Here is a 23,694-nt window from a genome sequence, read left to right as displayed (position 1 = left end):
GTGAGGGAGAGTGCGTGCGTGCGTGTGTGTGTGTGTGTGTGCGCGCGTGCTGGAGTGTGTGCAGTGCCTCCGGCGCCACGAGCCGGGCACGGAGCTCGAGCTCGAGACTAAAGCAAAGACGTCCGGACGGCTGGTCAGTCTGTCCTGTTGGACAAGCAGCGGAGCTTCAGGAGGAGCTGAGCTCCACTCTGTGCTGTCCTGCGGTGGAGCCGGAGACTGGAGCCGGAGACTGGAGCCCGGCGCTGGGTGCCGCGCTTCATGCGGACTGCAGCAGCAGCAGACGGAGGACGGAAGGACGGACGGACGCAGTCTCCTCACAGCCTTCCCGCCATCCTCAGGTAACTAACTCCATTCCCCCTCCTCCCACCCCAACATTCACCTCCTGTGTCTCTTTGATCTTGCTGATAGCAGAAGGGGACGTTTTCAGGAGACACGCCGCTCAGCTGATGATGAAGACATAAGGCTCATCACAGGAGGACAAAATGCCCACTTCAGGATTAGTTCCCATCCAGTTTGGGTGGCTCATGGCTGCTAATCTGTCTTGAAGACAGAGAAAAGGGACAGTAAACAGGCGCGTGTTGATAGACGGATGGGGATGTTCTCCTGGCAGCAGCTCTGTCGTTCAGCCCTGTGAGAGCCAAATACTTCACGGGCAAGTTTCTGAGAGCCGCCTGTGAGGACCAGTTGAATGAGACGTGGAGGTCATATGCTCGGTTGTCGGATGACAGGTGGGGCTATAGCGATACTCGCTTTCAGACGCGGTACGAGTTTCGATACTGAGGTTAAAATGCGATGTGGTCTTCGGTATTTGGATTTGCTGGAGATCACAGAGAAGGTGATCGAACAGAGCTGTTATTTCATGCCAGACAGTTTTGGTGTGGCTCATTGTTTTAAAGACAAGGATCTTGAAAACATGCCTTAGCGCTGTTTTCTGAGCAAAAATCGAGTATCTCCGTTTTTGGTGGTTTTCAGTTTTGGACATCATTTGAAAATGCGTGTTGTCCATTCCATTGTGGGTAAGTTTCATGATGAGTGGACCAGAGGAAATGGCCCAGAACCACTGAGAAAATCTGGTTCCATTGACTTGCATTAAAAGTAGAGTTTTTTCCTTCTCCTGCAAAGTTATGTTGTGTGTGTGTGTGTGTGTGTGTGTGTGTGTGTGTGTGTGTGTGTGTGTGTGTGTGTGTGTGTGTGTGGCATGTCTGCAAGTCTGTTTTTAACCCCTTAAAGTGAAATCATGACAGTGTTATTCATTTTACAAGTCTGGCATTAAGCATTGACTTTAATTAAGTTAGTCTTAAGTTTGTTTTGTTTGTTTGTTTTGGTTTTTAAGGCGATATGGCAAAAGTACAGTATGATTATAATCTGGGAAATATTCTCATTACACTGTCAAAATATTTATTTATTTATCTATCAATCAATCAGATATGTTAGAAACATACATAACAACCAGTAGTGCCGCATTAAAGAAAAATACCATCAAACTATTAAGTACAGAGACTTATATTCAGTATTTTCACATACTACAATGCACTGAATAACATTTAACACGACAAATGATGAACTGTTTGTAATCAAGCATGGAGTTGTTCCCATAGATTCCCACTCACAGATGAGACGTACTACTTTGTCTGGTTTACGGAGCGTTGGTGAGACTGAGGTGTGGCTAGAATAGATGTCACTGTCGAAATAAAGACAGACGCTGTGTGTCTAAAAATTCTTATTAAGCTGCGCATATCCTGCATTTTTCTTCTTATCTTAGCTATTTTTTTGTCCTTTTAAGTCCTCGTGTCATTTGATGTGACAGTTCTCATCTTCATGTGACTGTTTTCTTCCTTTGTACCATTGCCAGGCTGTTTGTGTTGCTCTGGATTTGAGCCTGATGCATGTAAGTGATCTCTGTTGTAAGTGGCTTCCGTGCCATGTAGCCTCATTCAAAAAGCAGTCTGGACTGAAACGCTCATGTCTTTAGGGGGAATGAGCAGGCCTGTGTTGTTTTCTGTCCTGTAGATGGACATATGTAAATGCATTGGTTTTCATGACATCACAAAAGAGCTTTGTTTCTACATGAGGACTTGAGGACTGTAGAGTGAATGTTTTTGAAACTTCCACGGTGTTTAGTTACTGTGTCAAACTAACTTTATTTAAAAAAAAAGTAGGGAAAATGAGGTTTTTTAGTGATATGGGCCCTTTAATACAGACTGCTCTTCATGCATCTCTGCTACACAAATGTCAAGCGCTAGTGATTCACTCAGGTGTTGCAGGTGTAGTGAAACATCTGTGAGGACCTGGATGTTTTGGATGTTTTCAGCATTACAGTGATGACCGTTTATCCATGTGGCGGTTCCACATTGTTAGACAGTGTGGCAGGTTCAGTATTGTTGCAAGGCGACATTGCAAAGTGGCTTAGCTAAAGTAAACACACTTATTGAACAACCTGTGATCGTTCTTCAGTCACAGAGGGGTGTATAACATGTGCACTGGTAGATGGTGATGCTGGTGAGATGAGCTTGGGTCCCTTGATGTATGTGCTGCATTTTAAAGGAACGGTTCACAGAAAAATCAAATTCACACACATGTAGCTGACCGGCCAGTTGCCCAAAGTGTCCAAAGGAGAGGTCATCAAAGTGTCATGCTGATATAAAAACATGTTAAAAACTGAATTCAGTCGATTTTTTTTATTTTTTTATTGTAGTGTTAGTCAGTGGTGATTGCCTCCAGTGCCTTTGCCTACAGATGAGTAAAAGGCCTTTTGGCACAGTGGGACGTTTCCAGGGCAGTGCTGGGGAAGATATGTGCTGCTGAATACCCCTGAGAGACTGACCCTTAAGGTCAGCTGAAGTTAAAAGCTTTGGTCCTGTTTTTTATCTCATTCACAGGAAGGCCACAGACACTCTTTCTCATAATTGTGCTGTTGTGAGCCTTGTTTCTGTGTGGAGGCTGAGGAGACAGAGACTTTACAGCAAAAAAGACAAAGTTATTTGCTATACGGGTGATGAATTACAGCAGCTGGTAGAATGGACAGAGTACAAGGCCATTTGGACTGCAGGACGCTGTGTGTTTCAGTATGAACTAGAGCAGAGAGAGAGAGATTGAAAGGGGAGAGAGACAAGTAGTGGGTGAATAAGGTGAAAAGAGAGACGGAAGATGAGCGAGGGGAGGAGGAGGGAGAGAAAAGTGTCCATGTCTCATGTCTGCAGGATAGAGAGAGTGTTTTGTCTTCATTACTTCTGCTGTCCTGAGGATTTCAGCCAGGCTGCTCGCTACAGCTACCAGCCAGCTGCTCACTGATGGACCCTGAGGTTAGAGACGTTAACATTCGTCCTTCTGCGCTCTCTCTCTCTCTCTCTCTCTCTCTCTCTCTCTCTCTCTCTCTCTCTCTCTCTCTCTCTCTCTCTCTCTCTCTCTCTCTCTCTCTCTCTCTCTCTCTCTGTGTGTGTGTTTCCCTGACTTTCTGTTTCTCCTCCATGTTTTCTCTCCCTTCCTCTTTCACCCTCTCTCCCTCACTTTCCTTCCCTCTTTCTCTCCTTCTCTCTTTATTTCTCCCCCACCCTCCACTCATTCTGCTTGCCTCTGCACTTTCTGCCTGTGTAAATGGCTCCTACAGCCCCCACTGCAGTTATCTGGGCTCTGGTCATATTTATCCATCACATTAGTCTGTTTTGTGGTCAGATATCACTGTCTGATTAGGACTGATTGCAACCTTACCCATCTGTACCTGTTGGTGCAGCTGTGGGGGCATTAATTCCGGGGCTGTTTTAGGCTCTATTTATAGTAGTAAATCTGCACACGCTGTGGCCGGAGGCTGTTTTGACTGAGCTCCAGCAGTTTGGGTTGTGGTTATTTGTTTGTAGCTTGTCTCTGCAGACAGCACTTGTACTGAAATTAGATTCAGCAGTGTTGATTTCTAGACAGGCTACGGCATCATTGAGCTGTGCTAAGCAGGTCTTCCTCTCCCTCCCTCCCTCCCTCCCTCCCTCCCTCCCTCTGTATTGGCCTTTTATTTCTTTCTTTCTTTCTTTCTTTCTTTCTTTCTTTCTTTCTTTCTTTCTTTCTCTCTCTCTCTCTCTCTCTCTCTCTCTCTCTCTCTCTCTCTCTCTCTCTCTCTCTCTCTCTCTCTCCCTCTCTCCCTCTCTCTCAGCCATTTATTTTACTGTCTCTCTTTTGCTTGCTCTCTCTGTTCTTTCTTTTTCTTTCTTTTTCTTTTTCTTTCTTCTAATCTCTCTTTCCCTCTCCTTCCTTTTTAGAATTGTGTCTTTGTCTCTGTCAGCCTTTTATTTCACACTCCTTTTTTCTCTCTCTCTTGCTCGCTCTTGCTCTCTGTCTTCTTTTCCTGTCCAAGATTCTTTCTTTCTTTCTTATTCTCCTATTCTTTCTTTCTCTCAACGTGTTCTAACATCTTTCTTTTTTTTCTTTCCCTTTTTCTCCCATTCCCCTCTCACTCCTCTTTCTCACTGTCATTTTTCTCCGTCTCTCTCTCTCCCACTCTCACTCACACACTCTCTCTCTCTCTGTCTCTCTCTCTCACTCTCTCACTCCCCCTCTCTGTCTCTCTGTCTGTCTCTCCCCACCCTTCCTCCCTCTTTGTGTGTGTAGTTGGCTGTCCTTCTCTAGCGTGTCCTCTTCTTATCAGTCACAAAAACAAGTGATCAGAGTGATCAAGTCTTTCATCTTTCGCACGTCTCCCACGTTCTTTCCTCTGCTTCCCACAGCGCTCTTTCTCTCCTACCCCCACACTAACCTTTCACACCTTCTTTTTTTACCTTTCTGCTTTCACTTGTTCCAATCTCAATCTTCCTCTCCTTTTTTGCATAAATGCACTGAATTCTGGGAGACACACAAGAATATATCCCTAATAAGAGCCTACATGCATTTGGATACATATGCAAGTTGCTGTCGGTTTGTTGTCTTCCTCTTCCCTGCACTCTAGTTGACATACTAAAGTACTGAGCACAATTATGAGGAGGTTCTGCCCTTCCCTTGTTGACCTACCTTTTTACAGTTTAGTGCAGGCCTCACTTGAGTATTCAGGTGCTCCTGGAGTTGATCATCTGGATCAGGTGAGGTAGAGGAGAGATCATATGTAATTTAAAACCCTGCAGAGTAGATGCAGTGAAGAAAATAAGAGAGGCTGGAGTGTGAGGGGTGTCGGCGGTGATTTTTGAAGCCCTTATATGAATTGGAATTTGTTAAAAGGGGAAAACGGTCATTTTAATGTAGAATACACTGGAAGGCAGAACTCAACACCAGCAGATGTTGATTGTGTTACAGTTAATAAGACTGAGGTTACAGTATGCAAGTCAGGGGAACTACAGCAAAGATAAAATCAGGGTAAAATGTGTCATATTCCTTGTTCCCTGTTTAAGGAAAAGGAAAGATGTTCTTTAATTAAAGAAGAGTAGTGTCCACAAAATAGCCCCAAAGCTGAACTCTTCAATACTGTGTTAAGCTGTCTGTTGCTGACTTTAACCTCTTCAACCCCTTGAGACCACCGGTGGTTCCCAAACGCACTTCGTCATATCCTTCATAACTTTCATATTTCATAAGCTACATTCAAAAAGTGGGTGTCATATGAGGCTGTCACTGTCTCCTTTCCAGTCAAATAGTTGGTGATGTAATTTTACAACTATAAGAAAAGAAACTGAACTCACATTTTTGTTTCTACTGGAAGTCGACCCAGTGATATACCGTCTCTTCAGTGATATACTCTGTAAAAGCATCTAAGATTTTTGGCTTTCAGCCGTAAATTTTAAGCATCTAGCATTATGTGTAGATCATAAACACATTTTCTGTTAATTTCAGGGGAACTTTTACCAAAAAAAAAATAATAATAATCTAAATAAACGTACCTTTATCTCATGCAGTTAGAGTAATTTCCCTTATGATTTGGTCACGTAAAGTCAGATGGACAAACCAGGATACACCCTGGAGAATAAGAGGTTAAGTGAGTCACAAGTGGGAAGCTTGTCTGCGTAATCAGATCACTGTAAATGGTGACATTGATCTAAATTGTTGTTTGTCTGTTAATCAGTAGTGCACTGTCCATGAACAGCATGACTGCGTGATTGAATTGCTACAATGTCATTTGGTTAAAATAGAAGCTGGCGGAATTGCGTCTGGAGGGACTGGATCTCCTGCTGTGTGCAGGTCAGAGGGATGTCATGAGTTGTAGCAATTATCTGTATGTGCTCTGCTGGTTTGAAGATCCTAAAATGACATTTGCTTGTGTAGTACTACATTTAATTCTCAAATGTATTAGAAAATGTTTCATACGTTTATACCACATGGTAATGTGGACATATACCTGTCAGATGATCCTGCTTTGGAGGTGAGTGATGGAATGCTTAATGTGAGGTAGTTGTATTGGCCAGGAACGCTGACCGGTGTAATCCAGGTACACATATGAGTCTGGTTACTGTGATGATGCTGCATGCTGCTGTGTGAGAGGAACTTTATTTTAAGAATGTGAAAACTCTTGAGGTTTACGCTCACAGCCGCGAGACTGCAACAGAGGCAAAAACGTGGATAAACCTTAGGACTTGACAGCAATGGATCAGTGTGCATCAGGCAAGCTCAGTCTGAGATCAGCAGAGAGAGTGAGAGGGAAAGCATGAACAGAGAGAGAGAGAGAGAGCGGAAGAGAAGGGTGCATGAGGGACGAGACAGATTCATGAGTCGTGGGAGAAGTGTGTCGTGTTGCTGGGCAATAGAGGTGTGAGTGTATGTGAAAGAAAGTGAGAACACATGAGGACGTGTCTTGGGTAGAAGTAAAATCTCTTACCTTGCTGTCCATCAGTGTCTGGTGTATCTTAAAAAAGATAAAGGGATTGCATAACAGATATGGTCTTTGGTCAGTGGTCTGCTGGACACAGGTTAGTAGAACATGTCTTTTCTGACCCCAACTACTACTAATCCTATTAATGTTACTACTTCTATTACTATGTCTACAACTATTACGATTATTTCTGCTGCTCCCACTACTATTACTATAACAACTACTGCTTCCACTAATACTTTTACTGCTACTACTACTATTGATACTAGTTTTAATTACTAGAACACTAAAAAGTTTTAATACTATTTCTACTACTTCTCCCACTACTACTACTACTACTGCTTGTAGTATTACTACTACTACAACTACTACTACAAGTACTACTACTACTTCTCCCACTACTACTACTGTCTGTATTACTACTACTACTACTACTACTACTACTACAACAAGTACTACTACTACTACTACTACTTCTTCCACTACTACTACTGCTTGTAGTATTACTACTACTACTACTACTACTACAGGTACTACTACTACTGCTTGTATTATTATTATTATTACTATTACTACTACTACAACAAGTACTACTACTACTACTACTACTACTACTACTACTACTACTACTTCTTCCACTACTACTACTGCTTGTAGTATTACTACTACTACTACTACAGGTACTACTACTACTGCTTGTATTATTATTACTACTACTACTACTACTACTACTACTACTACTACAATCTGTATAAAAACTGCTTAAGTAGGTTTTAAGAATAAATTTCTTCTTAAGAACGGTTGGTGAATGAGGCCCATTGTTCTTGTACAATTACTTATTTTCTCCTATTCCCTGAACCTTACACAGTGTAGGTTTAAGATTTATGACTGGAATTAAAGTGACAATCATAAACCGCCCCAACTGGTAGGCCAGTTTTAAATAATTCTCCTTAATACTGTTACCGCACCCACTGACACATATAGGAATTATGGGTGTGGCAATATAGAGGCAGTAGGCATGTTTAACAGTTACATGAGAGTTAGCATAGTCCTAGTTCTGAGATGGGTCAGGCTAAATGACACTGCATACCTTGTGGCATCTGCAGTGAATATAGTGTAGTATACATTAGTACATTGCTGTTGCTGTGCCACTCTTTTCAGCAGCTTGCATGTAGTAGAGTTCAGAGTTTTAATCCCTGTATGAATGCCATACATTGTTTTCAATGGCTTTGCAGCTGTATTGGGTTTTACTCACACAGTGTATTTCTCACTCCCTGACCTTGGAATGTCTGAGCAATTTTGAACTTGAAAACACAACCACATATATTTTTGAAGAATTACAAGCAAGTCATGGCTTCTGTATTTACAGGCGCATAAGGAAGTCCCACTCTAACCCTCTATTATAATGTATACATGCTGGTGTACTCCTGCCCCGCGTGCTTTACTGCTTTTCCTGCCCCAAAGTTAAGCAGTAAGCCCTATTAATCAGCTGGTAGGGTGGATCAGGTGTGGTAGAGCATTGAAAGCTGTGCAGTTGGCTGGGACTGGCAAACACTGTCTTACTCACACATGCATGCATGCCACACACACTGGGAGATAGAAATACAAACACAACATATACAGTGAATACAGTGTAAAAATATGCACTAAATCTGTAGTGTTTCTGTTATATATGTTTTGCAGTCTAAACGTGCACAACTGGTGCTAATAAGTCAAAGTGAAAATAAGAAAAATATCAGATGGTTCTAGGATAAGTATGTAGGTCGTAATGTATCTCTGCTAAGCTATTGTTTTTGACAGTCTTGCACTATGAAGAAAAAAAACTGTAAAAAGTCGAGCAGCAGGGGGCCCAGTGTCACATATCCATCGGGCTATGAACAACATATGGACTCCATCTCCCAGAATCCTTTGGGTGATCACAACTCCCGATCGCCCGTCACGCTCCTATCAGTGCTCTCACTCGCTGGAGTACTGATTCTATGCACCTGTGTGATATGTCCTATGACCTTATTAGTTAGGGTTATAAGCCTGGGCTTTACCAGTGGCTCGTTGTGAGGTATTGTTTCAACTGTGAACTACTAAGTGTTAATTCTGTTGGTTACATCCTGTTTTTTGAGTGTTGCTTTGTTATTAAACGCCCTTCGGACTGTTTGCTGGACTTTTCTGATTCATGTTTTTAACCCTTTTTGCTTTTGTTAGCATCGTGTTACGCTTACCCTTGTCATTCTGCTGTGCTTTTTGGATCTGACCCACACCTGTTTTTGACACCGATTCTGATCGTAAAACCTTTGTTGTGTTTTCAAACCATGAGCGTTTGACTTTTGTTGGCATGTTCCACCCAAACAAAACCAGTTAATTAACAGTTAAAGTGTGCTTTCTCAAAATTCTGTAAAATTACAGTAATTTAATTTCTTAATGTTGAATTTTACTTTAGAAATAATCTATTTCATTACTCTGACATACATTGTTGTGCCATAATAACACCCATTCAAATATTGCACTTGTCTGTTAAATAAAGGTGATGATTTAATCTAAATGTAAATTCTTTCTCTAAATTGACAACAGTACAGTACTTAGAAAGTGAAAATACTTTTTTTACTTCAGGGTAGATCCTGTGTACTACTTTCCTATATAGGAGATTGTTCAATTATTATCTCACAGTAAGGTCAATGGCGCTGATCTAAGATCAGCCTCATCGGTTCATGCAATTCTATTCCTTGCGCTAAAGAAGTTGTAAGTTGACGACAGATCAGCATTAATGTGGGCCCTGGTTCTGCACAGTTTAATGCTCTTCATTAAACGACAGTCCACACCCCCCATTGATTACAAAGCCAAACCACGCTAGTGAGGATATCAGTGGTTCCATTGATTTACATTAAAAGTGGAGCACGTTTTTTCCTTCTCCTGTGAAGTTGGCATTTTGGAGATAGGAGGTTTTGTTCCGACAACAGTGATGTGTTGTTGTTGTTTCCTTTATTATCATTAGTAAGCAACATCCTATTAACGAGAGTGAGCTTGTACAATGTAAGACTTTTACAAACACATTTTTGGAGGATGCAAAATACCATCAACTTATCATTATCAGCAAAATCTAAATGAACGAGAAATAAAATAAAACGATGTATCATTTTCTGCATTGGTCTGGATGAAGGCAGCTAAACTACAGGTGTAAATACACCCTAAAGTATAAAGCGCAAAGGCACTGTGGGACCAAGATTGAGAAACGCTGAATTAGAAGAAAGTTTATCGTTGTGTACAGTTCCCTATTCTGCAGTATGTCTCTATGGACACCTTGACTAAACCACTGAAGTGACGTCTGCAGAGATGATGTAACTGCACGACTGCTTGTAGAACATGTGAGAAGAGTCACGGTGAAGGACGAGCTTACAGGTCAGGATCTGTGCTCGCCCCCTTCAAGAACAGTTGTTCCTGTCAGGTGATCTGTCCAACTGTCTCTTAAAGAAACAAACACATTCTCACACTTTCAAAACAGCATGTTTGCTGTCAGACAGATGCTTGCCTCAATTACTGTAAGTCTCTTGTGGTTTTGTGGAAGTGTTTGATAAGGGTGGGTGTGTGTGTGTGTGTGTGTGTGTGTGTGTGTGTGTGTGTGTGTGTGTGGTGGGAAGGCCCATTTTTTAGCCCATGCTTGCTGCATTCAGAGCACAGCGCTGTCACATAAGGCCTGTCTCTATGACAACAATTCTTAGCGCTCTGTCATCGTCCTCCAAGGAATGGCAGGCTCATAATACACACGATCAGTATTTTAGAGACGCCGTCCAACTCTTTACCCACTGATCACTCTGCAGAACCTGGCGTCCCTGGATCTCTGTGAGCATGAAACTATCTTGGATGTGATATTCTAGACCAGTCCTTTATACTCTTTTTAAAAATAGTGGTCCCCAAAGGGATTATTCGGAGTGATGCCATAGAAGAACCACTTTTGGTCCCTTAAAGAACTTTTCATTCTTCTAAAACTCAACAGAAATGTACTTTAGGGAGGCAAAAGTGATTTGTGTGTGGCATCATTCCAAGAAAACCTCATGAGCCCCTTTATTTTTAAGTGCATATACATATCAAGAATACACTTGTGCATCATAAATTGCATTCTAACTTGTGACGATCCATTATGCAGCCTAATGTTTGATTTATTATGTATTATTATTATGGACAGGATGAGGTTGTCTAGTTGTAACTGCCTGCACAGGAAATAATGTATGAAAGGTTCTTTGATGTACAGTGTTGTACAAAAGTCACCCTTCATTTAGTTGATTTTCAAAATGGCCATTAATCATAATTGGGGGAAAAAATGCAGAAAACATATATTTTACAGAAAAATTCCACAGAATGTTGTGAATGTATGTCTGTCTATATGCCCTGTGATGGTCTGGCGACCTGTCCAGGGTGTTTCCTGCTTCCGCCCATTGACCTCTGGGACAGGCTCCAGCTCCTTCCATGACCCAGAAGGATAATCGGCTTAGAAAGTGTGTGTGTGTGTGTGTGTGTGTGTGTGTGTGTGTGTGTGTGTGTGTCCACTCATTGACCTATTAACTTTATCACAGCTTCTATTCTGTTGAGCTGCTTTCACTTCATTTTCAAAGAAATCTGCAGGGATGTTTTTTCACTTCTCCAAAGTTCAGTCTTAGAAGTTGGTTGCATTTTCTGCTTCTCGCGATCCAACTAATACCAAAGACTTTCAATGATTTGAAAGAGGTTTGAACTTTGGGGTGGTCAGTCCAGTCCAGAACACCAGCACCCTCTTTGTTTGATTTGCATATATATATATATATATATATATATATATATATATATATATATATATATATATATATATATATATATATATATTTGCTCATAACAGCTTCTTCACAGCTAGACATCCTTTCATTTTTAAATGTGTAGACTCCCAAGAGTGGAGCTTGGATTGTACAAGATCTCAAAGAACTTTTTTGGCACCTTAATTTTTCAGCAAGGATCATGTAACATGAAATCCCTTGTTCCAGGCTTAGAACTATTTAAAGAGCTCCAACTTGCAGCAACTTCTTTGTGGTTGTTAGAAGCATCTATTGTTTCTCAATCTTTTAATGGTTAAATGTTAAATGAAATTTAGCCTTTCCCTTTTCTCATGCAGATAGATTCTTATATTAATAGAAACATCGCCTCAACATCAACATAATTGCCATTTTGACTGAAACTTAAAACAGATTTTTGCAGTTCTCTAAGTTGTCTCATGATGGATATTTCTGTGACTGATCTTTCTGTCTCCAGTGTGGCCATATTGCTTTGCTGCTGGGGGTTGGGGTGGGGGGGGGGGTTGTCGGGAAGAGAGACCGAGAGAAATGGACTAGGGATTCAGGCTGGAGACCAAACTTATTTACATGACTTGAAAGAATATCACTTCCAAGAATCATTTTAACATAGTCAACACACATGACAGCCTCTTGCTATGCTGCTGAAATCAGATCCACTGTAGCCAGCTAGTATACAGTAAAGCAGCAGGCTTAGAGTTCTCTTCAGGCTCCATTCAGCAGCCACAGAGCTAATATTAGCAACGAGCTGTGTGACGTTAGTTTCATTAGACACAGGGAACATAGGCAGCTGGGAGTCACTGATATGAAATGTGACAGAAGCACTGACTGGATGTATCAATCAGCTCGCTCTGTGACCTTTAAACCAGGTGTGTGTGTGTGTGTGTGTGTGTGTGTGTGTGTGTGTGTGTGTGTGTGTGTGTGTGTGTGTGTGTGTGTGTGTGTGTGTGTGTGTGTGTGTGTGTGTGTGTGTGTGTGTGTGGCAGTCCATCCTCCCTGTGACCTGAAAGTGAAGCTTTTTTGAGGGACCACACTTTGTACTTTTAAATAATATGCTGTAAATAGTTTCTATTACTGAAGCCTGGCAGTTTCCACATGCTGACTGAATACTAATACACTGTTTTAAAGCAGAAATACAGTGTCAGTCACCTGCTGCAGTAATCAGTGTTTGATTTGTCTATGATGGCTTCATGCTGCAGTTATTTCAGATTCATGAGAAATCATGCTGAGAAAGTTTACCAGTGTTACAGAACACTTCTCATGTCACCTGTAAGAGACTGTCCACTGCCTCTTAAACTGTTTCGGTCTATGATTCACTTTACACTCTACAACTAGGGCAGCCACTGACAGGTGGCCCTGGAGCTGTGTGTGGGGATGTGCAGGTGTGCATGCATCTCATTTGGCTCCCTCTGATCAGGATATGCAAGAGTAGCCTCAGAGGGGAGGAGGAGGGGGGGGGGGTGTACTGCGTTAGCCTAATTTGGGGAAGAAAGCACAAATAGCGTGTACAGACAGTCTCATCATAAAGCCATTAAGTCATACTAATGAGAACGTTTCCCATAATTATGATGTAGCAAGTCATAGTTATAATGCTCTTTAATAATAATTAGATGCAATATATCCCTAATTATGATGCTATCTCATAATAATGAGATCGTCTGTCAACTTGGTACGTCACATTTATGACTTACTGCATTATCGTGACTTGCTCTAGAAATTATGACTTAATATATAATAATTGTGAATTGGTATCTCATAATTATGATTATCTCATAAGGTTAACTTACACAAAATTATGACAATTTTAGTATTCCCATTTTTATAAGAGAGTAGGTTTTTATAATGAGGTCTTAAGTCATAATGATGAGAAACGTTCTCATTATTATGAGATACCAATCTTCTCATCTTAGATATGAGAAATTTTCTCATTATTATAACATACTGCATAGCTTTCTTTCCAAGTGGCAGAAACAGGCATCCATACACACAGAGGCCTGCTGGGCCTCCGAATGGAGCTGTCATCTACTGGACCTACTGCCTGGGGATGCCACATCCATGGCTGGGAGACCAAGAGAGCCTAATTGGTCTGTGTTGGTAAGATGGTCCTTCCACTCCCCCATCACACAGTGCTGCAGCAACACTGGCAGTCAGTTGCTCTCCAAGCATGTTAAGTTTGAAAAGATGTTCTTCTTTTTACCCCTACCCCTCATTTTTGAGTGTCCCCCTAACCTCTTGGAATGGAGTTACAATGGGTAGTGGTTGAAATCTTGCTCTGGGAAATGGGACAACCCTCAAATAAAATAAATAAATAAATAAATAGAAACCAAACATTGCTTCATTAACAGGCTATTAGCGCTGCTCTGTAGGCAACCCTGCCTGTCTTCAGTGATCGCAGAGGGGGGAAAAGTTCAGTGACCTCGCTGCTGGGCTTTACATTTAGGGCAAATGCTTTCAATGAGGGGGTTTAAGACAATTATTTATTATCGCCCACTCCTAATTTTCTAGTGATACGAAGCTGAAGCTATTCGCCAGCTTCTTGTTTGAATTTTCCCATTCCACCTTAAATGGTGCAGCGGTTACATTCTGGTGCTTCAGGCGTCAGTACAGTCAGACTATTTAAGGTAGAATGGGAAAGTTAGCTAGCTAGCTACTGAGACTTTAGCATGCTATTAGCGATGTTTTTGTGTTTGTTGTGAAGAAAACAACAATAATACATTGAAACGGCGTTAAACTAACATAATACAGTGGTTACTGTAATTTTTTATCTGAGAAAATGCTTACATGTGTGGGTTTCTTGGGTCTTTCCGGTTATATAATACTCCTTTTAATACTCCAGGTCATAACACTCCTTTTGGAGTGTGCCTCTGAAAAACTTCCGTTTGGAGGGCCATGTAGCCTATCCCTCTATCTCAACAATAATTGGGACCCCCTACCCCTAGACATGAACATACAAAACGGAGGGCTAGGTGGTAGGGGCAAGGGGTGAAATGGGATTGGGCATTGGAGGATGCACATGCTAGCCTATACCTTTCCAGCTTGGTAGCGAAGTGTGATGGGGTGGAGACTGAGCCAGCGGGTGGCTGGCTGTAACTAAAACAGGAGAAAAAATCGAAGGGAAAAACAGAGCTGAGGCCTGGTTGTGTGGAGTTGTTTGTTTTATATGTACCTATAAATCGTGAAGACAAAATGAACAAATCAGATTGGGTGGTATAGCTTGTCTAGATGTTGCATGTACAGATTTTAAGAATATATGTGCTACAGGCTTAAAATACATGCTTATATCTGAACCAGAAGGTTTCTCATTTGAGGAAGCATGAGTGCATTAATGATGTGTCTTTGTTTGCAGTGTATAAGTGATGTATTGTTACAGTGGTGTTAGAGGCAAGTTCCAAGTTGGAGTTCTGTATTTTCTGTCGCTCTTATACACATGAGGCTGTGGATCTTTCTGGGTCAAGTGTTTTTTTTTTTTTTTCCTGGTAGAACAATTCCAATACTTAAACCCTTGATTTATGACATATTTCTTGCTCTACTGAATCAGTTGCACTGCTGTTGTTTGGTGGACCAAATAGATTCAGCTTACCAAATCTGACCCATTTGTGCCCCCTGCTTATGAGATGAAGAATAGCCTTGAGGGTTTCCTCTCTGTTGCTGAAATCAGTACAGTCCTGATTGTATGTTTCAAGTGTGCGTTTGCTCCAGATACATAAGGTGTCATGCATGTATACACACATACACAGTCTCCTGTTCTTAATCTCCATAGAAAGCACACACACACACAATTTCTAAGCCGCTTCTCCCTCAGGGTTGCATGGGTGCTAGAGCCTATCCCAGCGGTCATCGGGCAGAAGGGCAGATCCTGGACAGGTCGCCAGTCCATCGCAGGGTTCCATAGAAAGCTCCCTTGGCAAATATGCTGCAGTGTCATTTACACAGTACACTAACATTAAAGTGTGATTCAGGTCCGCTGTATGAGTCACTAAGGTTTAATACAGTGACGTAAATCCACGTGCATGTGTCGGGTGGGGGGGATTTGAAGGATTAGTTTCTTGGTTATCTATGGTAAATAAGCCTCTTGCCTCTGATGTTCAACTTACTCTGCCTCATTAGAGCATGGAATGTTCTCAGTTCACAGTGAAATATTGTATAATGAATCATGATTACTGTCATTTATTCCGTGAGTGAAATCTGAGGCCATTTGCACTGTATGTGATGATTTCCTTCTGTTCATTAGGAATTACTTCATTCCACGGGAATTGCTGAGAAAAAGAATACTTAAAAATGCATCCTCTCCTCTTCCTCTGCAGTTAAATGACTTTTCTGACCTCTGTTACTCCATTTGTATTGATGTCCAATGACTGTACAGAGGCATTGTAGCCCTCAGCCACTTTGCTGGTTTTAACTGAATTAGTGATTTTGATGTACTTTTCAAAAACATTGACATTGTGTGTTCTCTCTCTCTCTCTCTCTCTCTCTCTCTCTCTCTCTCTCTCTCTCTCTCTCTCTCTCTCTCTCTCTCTCTCTCTCTCTCTCTCTCTCTCTCTCTCCCCCTCTCTCTAGGACATGGGCTTGAACTAAAAATAAACGCATGCTGCCAGATAACTCTGCACATGACATGTAAAAGAAGAAAGACAATTTTCTGCCTCTCACTGTCTCTTACAATGGCATGAATGAAATGCCACAATCTTTAGAAGTCTTTCATATGTGGAGTTGTGATGTGCACAGTGGCATGATGGGAAATGTAGTCCTGGAGATATACATACAAATGAGCAGCACTTGTCGAAGCTATAACTGAACTAGCACACCTAGCACCTCAGATCTCCACCCAGTGCCATGGAGAACTGTTCCACCTCCACCCCTCCACCTAAAGCATCTGTCAGCTTCCAGCTGCAGCCTGCACACCACCCTGATTTTTCCACACAAACCTCGGCACCTCCAGAAGACCTGAGCAAGCATGTGTGTGCTGCTCTGAGTCAAAGCATGGCCAGTAAGCATGTGAAACACTTTCATTCTTCTTCTCCTTCAGCTTCAGTGCCAGGGTCCAGCTCAGGGACGCCCTGCAGAGGCTGCCGTCGTCCATATGGTTCCTCTCGGACATCTGAGGTCGGCCACATGTCTGTGGTCACCTTTAGTTACATTGAGAAGGCGAATATCAAGAAAGTGGAGAGTCCACATGACCTACTAATAGAGGAAGACGATCAGCCTCATAAAAGGTTCAGTGACCCGGCCTGGACCCCAAGCACCTGCAGCAATAACAGTCCACTTTACCAGCAGGCTGGTTCACCAGCTCTAAACCGGGCCAACGTCGACTCTGTGGGCCGAGCCGCAACCCAACGTGCCCTGGAGGACTTTGGATCACCCCAGCTGAGGTCAAAGTTTGCCCGTGGGTCTGACTGGAGCCCTGGTGTCCGACACAACCAGCAAGCACGATGTCAGTCATGGTCAGGGACGCCTGTACCAGACTCTAGCACTCATACAAACAATAATGCAGATAGGATGGAGGTTTCACATGGCTTGTCCAGAAGCCCCACCTCAAACCGCCTTTCATCCCACACGGGACACTCCAACATCCCCTTAGACCAAAACTCAAGCCCCAAGCTTCAAAAAGGCCCTAACGAGCACCAGCAAACCCAGCAAGTCCCGTCCAGCCCCTCCCAAAAGAATGGCGGTCCTCTCTCAGGTCAAAAGGGCAGTTTGGTGATCACAAACACCCATGCTGAAGGTCTGAACCAGCTTAGCGGCAGCAATACATCCTCAGTGCTGAACAGTCCAGAAGTAGCACGCAGGCTGGCAGAAGAAGCCACCAAAGTGTCTGTCATTTTTGATGAGGTCAGGAAGTCTCCTTCCCACAATGTTTTTGGGGGACAGCCTCTCTATGGCCCCTTACATCATCAGAGCCCAGTTATGAAAATGAACATCCCTGTGCATGGACCACATTCTGAAAGCCCAATAACAAATGGGGCTCCTCCTTGCGCACAAGAGTCCACAGCCAATCAGAGCACGGAAGCAAGATGCGCACTGGCCAATCACTCCCATAGTCCGATCCCAATAGGAGGACCCCCTGACTCCCCAGCTATCCCATCCCAAATTATGCATCCGTGGATGTCCAAAATGGACGTGGGCTCTCCTTTACGGGACCCTCGCTTGCATAGGAGTGACAGCACAAGCACAGAAAGCCCCACGTTGCACCGCCGGAGGCCACCACAGTACATCGGTTGGTCCCACGAGGAGGCCTGGGACCTGTACCCAGAGAGGTGCAGCGAAGTCAGAGTTGACCATACCCCATCTGACAGTGTGGAGATTTCCAGGAGGCTGCTTATTGGTCAGCGGATTGAGGAGGCACCGATCAGCTGGACCTCCATGCAGACGTGGCGGGAGCAGGAGGAGAAAGAAATTGAGATGTTTAGATCAGGAGAGAAGCAAGAGAATGAGATAGAAGGAAGTGAGCAGCCAGGACCAATGGTGAGTGTAATGGTGAGAGGAGATGAGGGCTATAATGTTCAGAGTGTAGTGAGCAGAGAGGAGAGAGGGCAAAGAGCTGTTTTATCCCAGCAGGAGAGGCAGACAGAGTGGAGACGCAGGCAGGCTCTGCTTCTAGGCCCCGTGGTTCTGGAGGGGGAGCATGAAGAGAGGGGTGAAGTAGAGCAGAACGGAGTGCCAGGGTCATCTCCTAGCTCCAGTGGGGTCACAGGTAGTCTGGGGGACAGAGAATGTCTATCGCCGGAGTCCAGCAGCAACAGCAACCAGACCGAACATGCCAGCTCAGGGATACAGGTGAGACATTACCATAATTACTTTTGAGTGTTGTTAAATAGAAGTGGGAGAAAACATCAATACAGAATAATATTGCAATATTTTGGGTTTAAAGATGGTATCCATTAAAGGCCAAAAGTTTTGATATTTTATTATTTAATTTTGAATGCTTCTAAAGGAGTAGTTTAGGGAAAAATCCAATATCCACAGCTATCTACTTACCACAGATGTTGTCTATCAGCCAAGATGTTTGGTGTCACAATTTTCCATCTTTTGGTTAGTACTGAAGCTGCCGTATAGATGCAGCAGCAAACACTGACGACGTGTTTACTGACAAGCCCATGTGGTTATGTGTATTATAGAAGCATGCCTGTTTTTAATGTAGTCTCTTCTGAAGTCATTGCCCTTTATGTGCAGAGCTTTCTCTGGTTTCTCTGAGTTTTTTAGTAGTATTATTGACTGTAGATGGTGAAATCTAGAGATGGACTGATCAGTGTTTTTGGGGTGGATACTGATTGACCTTTCAGCACAATCAGTTGATAGCCGATGCCATTCAAGGGCGGACTGGGCTGTTAAGGCCTGTTCACACCAAGTATGTCTTTTTGGACGAATAAAACAGATTCCAGTTTAAATTAGTGGGACCTTCATATCAAGTGCAAAGTGCTTTTTTTTCACTCTTTTCCTTTTAAACACTGCAACTAAACAGTAGGGGTGCAACGATTATTCGACTTAGTCAACTAAAATCGACAACCAGATTAGTTGGCAACTAATTTAGTAGTCGATTAGTTGGTGACATCATCAAGCGTCTTTCTTGCGTCACTAGAAACGTTTTACTGGAGTGTCACTGGAGGGTTAACAACAGTGCCATGGCATCCTCAAGAAAAAAAATCCTCAAAAGTGTTAAACTCAGAAAACAAATTGTCATTTGTATGATTTGAAAAGCCGACCTTAGCTGGGTATGGGAGCACGTCCTCCATGCTGGAGCATCTGTAAAGAATACTTGTCGGCTCTCTCTCTCGGTAAGATACACTGCATCCCAAACCGCATACTAGCACACTAAATAGTGTTTAAAATAGCACATATACCACTAGAAGTGCACTCATTAGTGTAGCGTGTGGTTTGGAATGCAGGGATAGTCGTGTTAGAGAGCTGGTTAGCTAATGTTAATGTTAAATTACATCCTACTTCATGTTCTGAGCCGAGCTGTAACACTTTCTGTTTTAAAATGCTGTTCTCTAGAATCGTTAACGGAGTTGGAACAGAGGAGCAAGTGACTGTTATTCACAGCAACTCTGTTCACTTTTCAGATAATGTTGACCGTTTCAACACTGCATTGTCGCCTAAGCATCAAGGCCGCCGGTGTGTTCAAATTCGGCGAACACAGGAGAGCGACTGCCAACAGTTTTCTGTTCTCCACAAACGTTTAGCTCCACTCACAAACAGTTTAAGGAGAGGGTTTTGCTTCAACACACAGGGCAGCTGGACAAAGGGTTACCATTGAAATTAAGCATTTACATAAAATCGAAATTTAATCGCTCATAGAGAAATTTGCCACAAACATTCGCCACTTTCCCCTCTGCTTCATCAGAGCTCATCTTCTCGAGACTCTCACTGGAACACGGAGAGACACCAGCCTTCCTGCGTTTTACTAAAGACCTGTGATTGTACAATTTTTAGTCCTGTAGACAAATGTCAAAAGGTCTGTATTTCCTTCTAGCATTTGAATGAGGAACTGCAGCAATGAACTGTGGCCAAGGGGTCTCACGTAGGGCTGCGGCAATCCTTAACTTGCAAAATATGGCTCATAATTAACGTCACTGGTCAGCTCTCTGGATTGGCTAAATTAGAGAAATATCGGCCGATTAGTGATTTATATATTTAAGCTAAAAATCGTCCGAATCCGACACATTGTCGATCAGCCCTTCCGTCTTTAGTGAAATCCCTAAAATTCTTGAAATTGTGCTTTGAGAAACGTTCTTGAAGTGTTTATGAATTATGATTTCTCCCTGTGTACCATTCCGTGTGTGTGTGTGTGTGTGTGTATATATATATATATATATATATATATATATATATATATATATATATATATATATATATATATATACACACACACACATACACACACATACACACACACACACACACACCCCCACACACACACACACACACACACAGAGCAGGGATAGATAGATAGATAGATAGATAGATAGATAGATAGATAGATAGATAGATAGATAGATAGATAGATAGATAGATAGATAGATAGATAGATAGATAGATAGATAGATAGATAGATAGATAGAACAATGTAGTTTATAAGTTGACTAAAACTAGTTCAATTGCTTGTCACCATATGAGATCATTTTTAAAGTAGATCTGATAAAATAATAATAAAACAATAAAAAAGTACTAATTTTTAAAAACATTCCAATCAGTTCTAACATACCACAATTTTGGTATTGGAGTGGTTGCAGGTTGATGCACCATGACGCTGTTTTAAACCTCTCGTGAATAAGTAAACTGTTCATTTGTGTTTTAGTACCTGTAATGATGTACCATGTGTTTGAGTGAGCGGGAGGGCTAGAAAGCAACCGAGAAGAATGTTAACAAGTCTGTGTGGGAGACAGAGGAAGGAGGTGATAGAGAGCTAAATGTGTTAAAATGGCTGTGAAGAAGAGAGATTACATGATTAGAAGAAAGCAGAATGTGTAAAAATGACTGTGACTTTGTGTTGTAGTCTGATGGTGGTCCTCTGGTAATGGGACCATCTCTGCACTGTCAGAAGATTGCTAGAGCTAAGTGGGAGTTCCTGTTTGGCACCACAACAGAGACCACAACTAAGGGACGAGAGAAGAGTGAGTGATCTGTCTGTTGGTTCTGTCTGTCACACTGTGTATTTCCCTTTGGGTTTGTTTGTGAATCAGTACATGTTAATGTAGAGTTAATTAGATGTAATCGGCTACACAATATAACCTGGATTAGTTATTACCAGTGTTTCTTAGTGATTTTGTTTTTTTTTTCTGGCCCAATCAAGTCGATATGTATTCTCCTACCTCAAGTGGTTGACCCCAGACATTATAACACAGCTTTATTTTATGCAGTAGTGTCGACAGATGGCTATGAATACTTAATCTGATGACATATTTAATTCACTTAAGACAGCTAGGTAGATGCTTTTGGTAAAAATGGCTTTATAAAATGGATCGTTCTGGTCGGGGCAGTCGTGGGCTGGAGGGGGGGCAGTCGTGGGCTGGAAGTTAGGGAACCAGCCCTGTGACTGGAAGGTTGCCGGTTCGATCCCCTTGGCTGACAGTCCATGACTGAAGTGTCCTTGAGCAAGGCACCTAACCCCCAATTGCTCCCCAGGCACTGTGGATAGGGCTGCCCACCGCTCCGGGCAAATGTGCTCACTGCCCCCTAGTGTGTGTTCATTAGTGTGCATGTCTGTGGGTGTTTCACTGCACGGATGGGTTAAATGCAGAGGTCTAATTCCACAGTGTGAAAACACACACAGTGACAGATGGTTGCAAATTCTTATTCTAAATTCTTAAAATCTGATTGGCTGAGCCACGTTTGAAGCAGTTGTAAAGTACTTGATATACGACCACCTATGACTGCCTTACAGCAACTGAGCTCCGTATTTCTGCGTCACCTCATGACAAAAATCATGTTGTTAATGGAATAATCTTTGACTATAATGCTGCTTACATGGATCACAGAGAGTACTGATAAAAACCTGTTTTTTGTTTAAACTGAGAGACTGACAACTTATTTTCTTAACAAGGCTGGTCAGCTAGCTCACAGGCTAAAAGACAGCAAACATACTAAACAGCTCCATCCTTAATATCCCAGGATTGAATAAAAGAACTTGGGATAGAATTCAACATAAAAGTCTAAAAAAAAAAAGTCACTTCAATAGTTTACACTCAAACGTCTGTGTTTCAGTCAGATCTGCCCTAACTGCTAAATGCTGTAAATGTAAGTGGCACAAGCTCAGGCTGGATCTCAAATGGCTCTATACTCCCTAAATAGTGCAATAAAAGTTATGAATTTTTTTTCTTCTACAGCTACAATAGTGCACTATTTGTTGGGTATGGATGTGGTTAAATCCCACATGACTATTTGTTAGCTATATTGTGCACTGTTGGAGTACAGGAGCACCAGACTAACACTAACACTTTCCATGCTGGGGTGAATCTCAAATGACTCCCTGATCCCTACATATTTCAATTCCTAACTAGTACACTGTAGGGAGCAGGCTCATTTTAGATTTACCCCACCCAGCATGGAAAGAGTTAGCATAAGCTTGGTGCTAAATAAGAAATGCAATAATTTGGTGACAAAGTACTAATAAAGCGAAGGATTTTGCATTTAAAGAGTGCCGTTATGATATGTCCATAGTTTTATAACAAAAAGTTCTAACATTCTTGAAATGACCGCAATATACAGTGATGAGTGATCAGGCCTTGGTTCCTTGGCAACAGTATTGTATTCTAAATGAATTACATTGGTTGGCGGAATACTTGTTTAAGTTGACTTGTTTACTTGTAAACAGTTGCATGTGTTACACAAGGAGCATCTTCGTTGAGGTGGCAGTATGTATATCGAGCAGTCATGAGGCCTGGGTGGTATCTAAAAATAAATAGCACAAAATGTTCAAAGTTATCAAATTTTGCTGATTGATACTATCATCAAATGTCAAGCTCTTGATTTATTTGCTTCACCCTTTGACTTAGATGTCCTAGACCCAACTACAGCACCTCCCAGTGGTCATTCCACCCCAACCCCACCAAATTCCCTACCGTTAGAGGAGCTTGCTCTCCGAGCCAATCATGATGTGCACCATGTGGAGGTGGAGCTTGTAACCCCACCCCCTGCTGCTCCAGGTACCTCCCCCAAAACAGGTATAATTCGCCGGACCCTGAAGTACTCTGAAACGGATCTGGATGCCGTTCCGTTGCGGTGTTACCGGGAGACGGACATTGACGAGGTGCTGCTGGCAGACAAGGATGATTCTGACTCGGCATTCGGCAGCAACCGCAGCGTGATGGGCACCTCCGGTACCGGCAGCAGTCCGCTGGGCGGAACACCATACGAGCGGACAGATGGAGAGGAGGAGGAGGAGGATGGGGCCAAGGAGGAAGAGGAGCTGGAGGAGGATGAGGAAGAAGATGTAGCCAGCTGGGCCAGTGTTCGGACACAGGGAGACTTGAGAAGGCAGCTGACCAGTCAGGAGCAAGAAGAGGAGGAGATCCTTAGCATGTTGCTCAAAAGGTACCATTGAAGTAGACGGAATTGAACTTTTCCTTCTAATTTTTAAAATTCCAGCATAGTGTTTTTAAGGAAAACGGTCCATGC

At 42.5% G+C, this 23,694-nt stretch overlaps 1 protein-coding gene across 5 annotated transcripts in view; it reads left to right on the top strand.

Moving 5' to 3' along the window:
• LOC108439444 (PH and SEC7 domain-containing protein 1) overlaps positions 1 to 23,694 on the top strand; it is an 87,698-nt gene continuing 64,004 nt past the window's right edge. For 2 of the 5 annotated variants that reach the window (XM_037544097.1, XM_037544096.1), the window contains exons 1-4: positions 20 to 338; positions 16,141 to 18,354; positions 21,074 to 21,191; positions 23,073 to 23,610. In XM_037544097.1, coding sequence (XP_037399994.1) covers positions 16,414 to 18,354; positions 21,074 to 21,191; positions 23,073 to 23,610 — 2,597 coding nt within the window. In that variant the 5' untranslated portion in view covers positions 20 to 338; positions 16,141 to 16,413. Of the gene's footprint in view, positions 339 to 16,140; positions 18,355 to 21,073; positions 21,192 to 23,072; positions 23,611 to 23,694 lie in introns of all 5 variants that reach the window. The other 3 variants (XM_037544099.1, XM_037544098.1, XM_037544100.1) reach the window with 3 other exon arrangements.

This window comes from Pygocentrus nattereri, chromosome 13 (genome assembly GCF_015220715.1).
Source record: "Pygocentrus nattereri isolate fPygNat1 chromosome 13, fPygNat1.pri, whole genome shotgun sequence".
In the NCBI taxonomy this organism is placed as follows: domain Eukaryota; kingdom Metazoa; phylum Chordata; class Actinopteri; order Characiformes; family Serrasalmidae; genus Pygocentrus; species Pygocentrus nattereri.
This window is presented reverse-complemented; position numbering and strand designations above follow the sequence as displayed.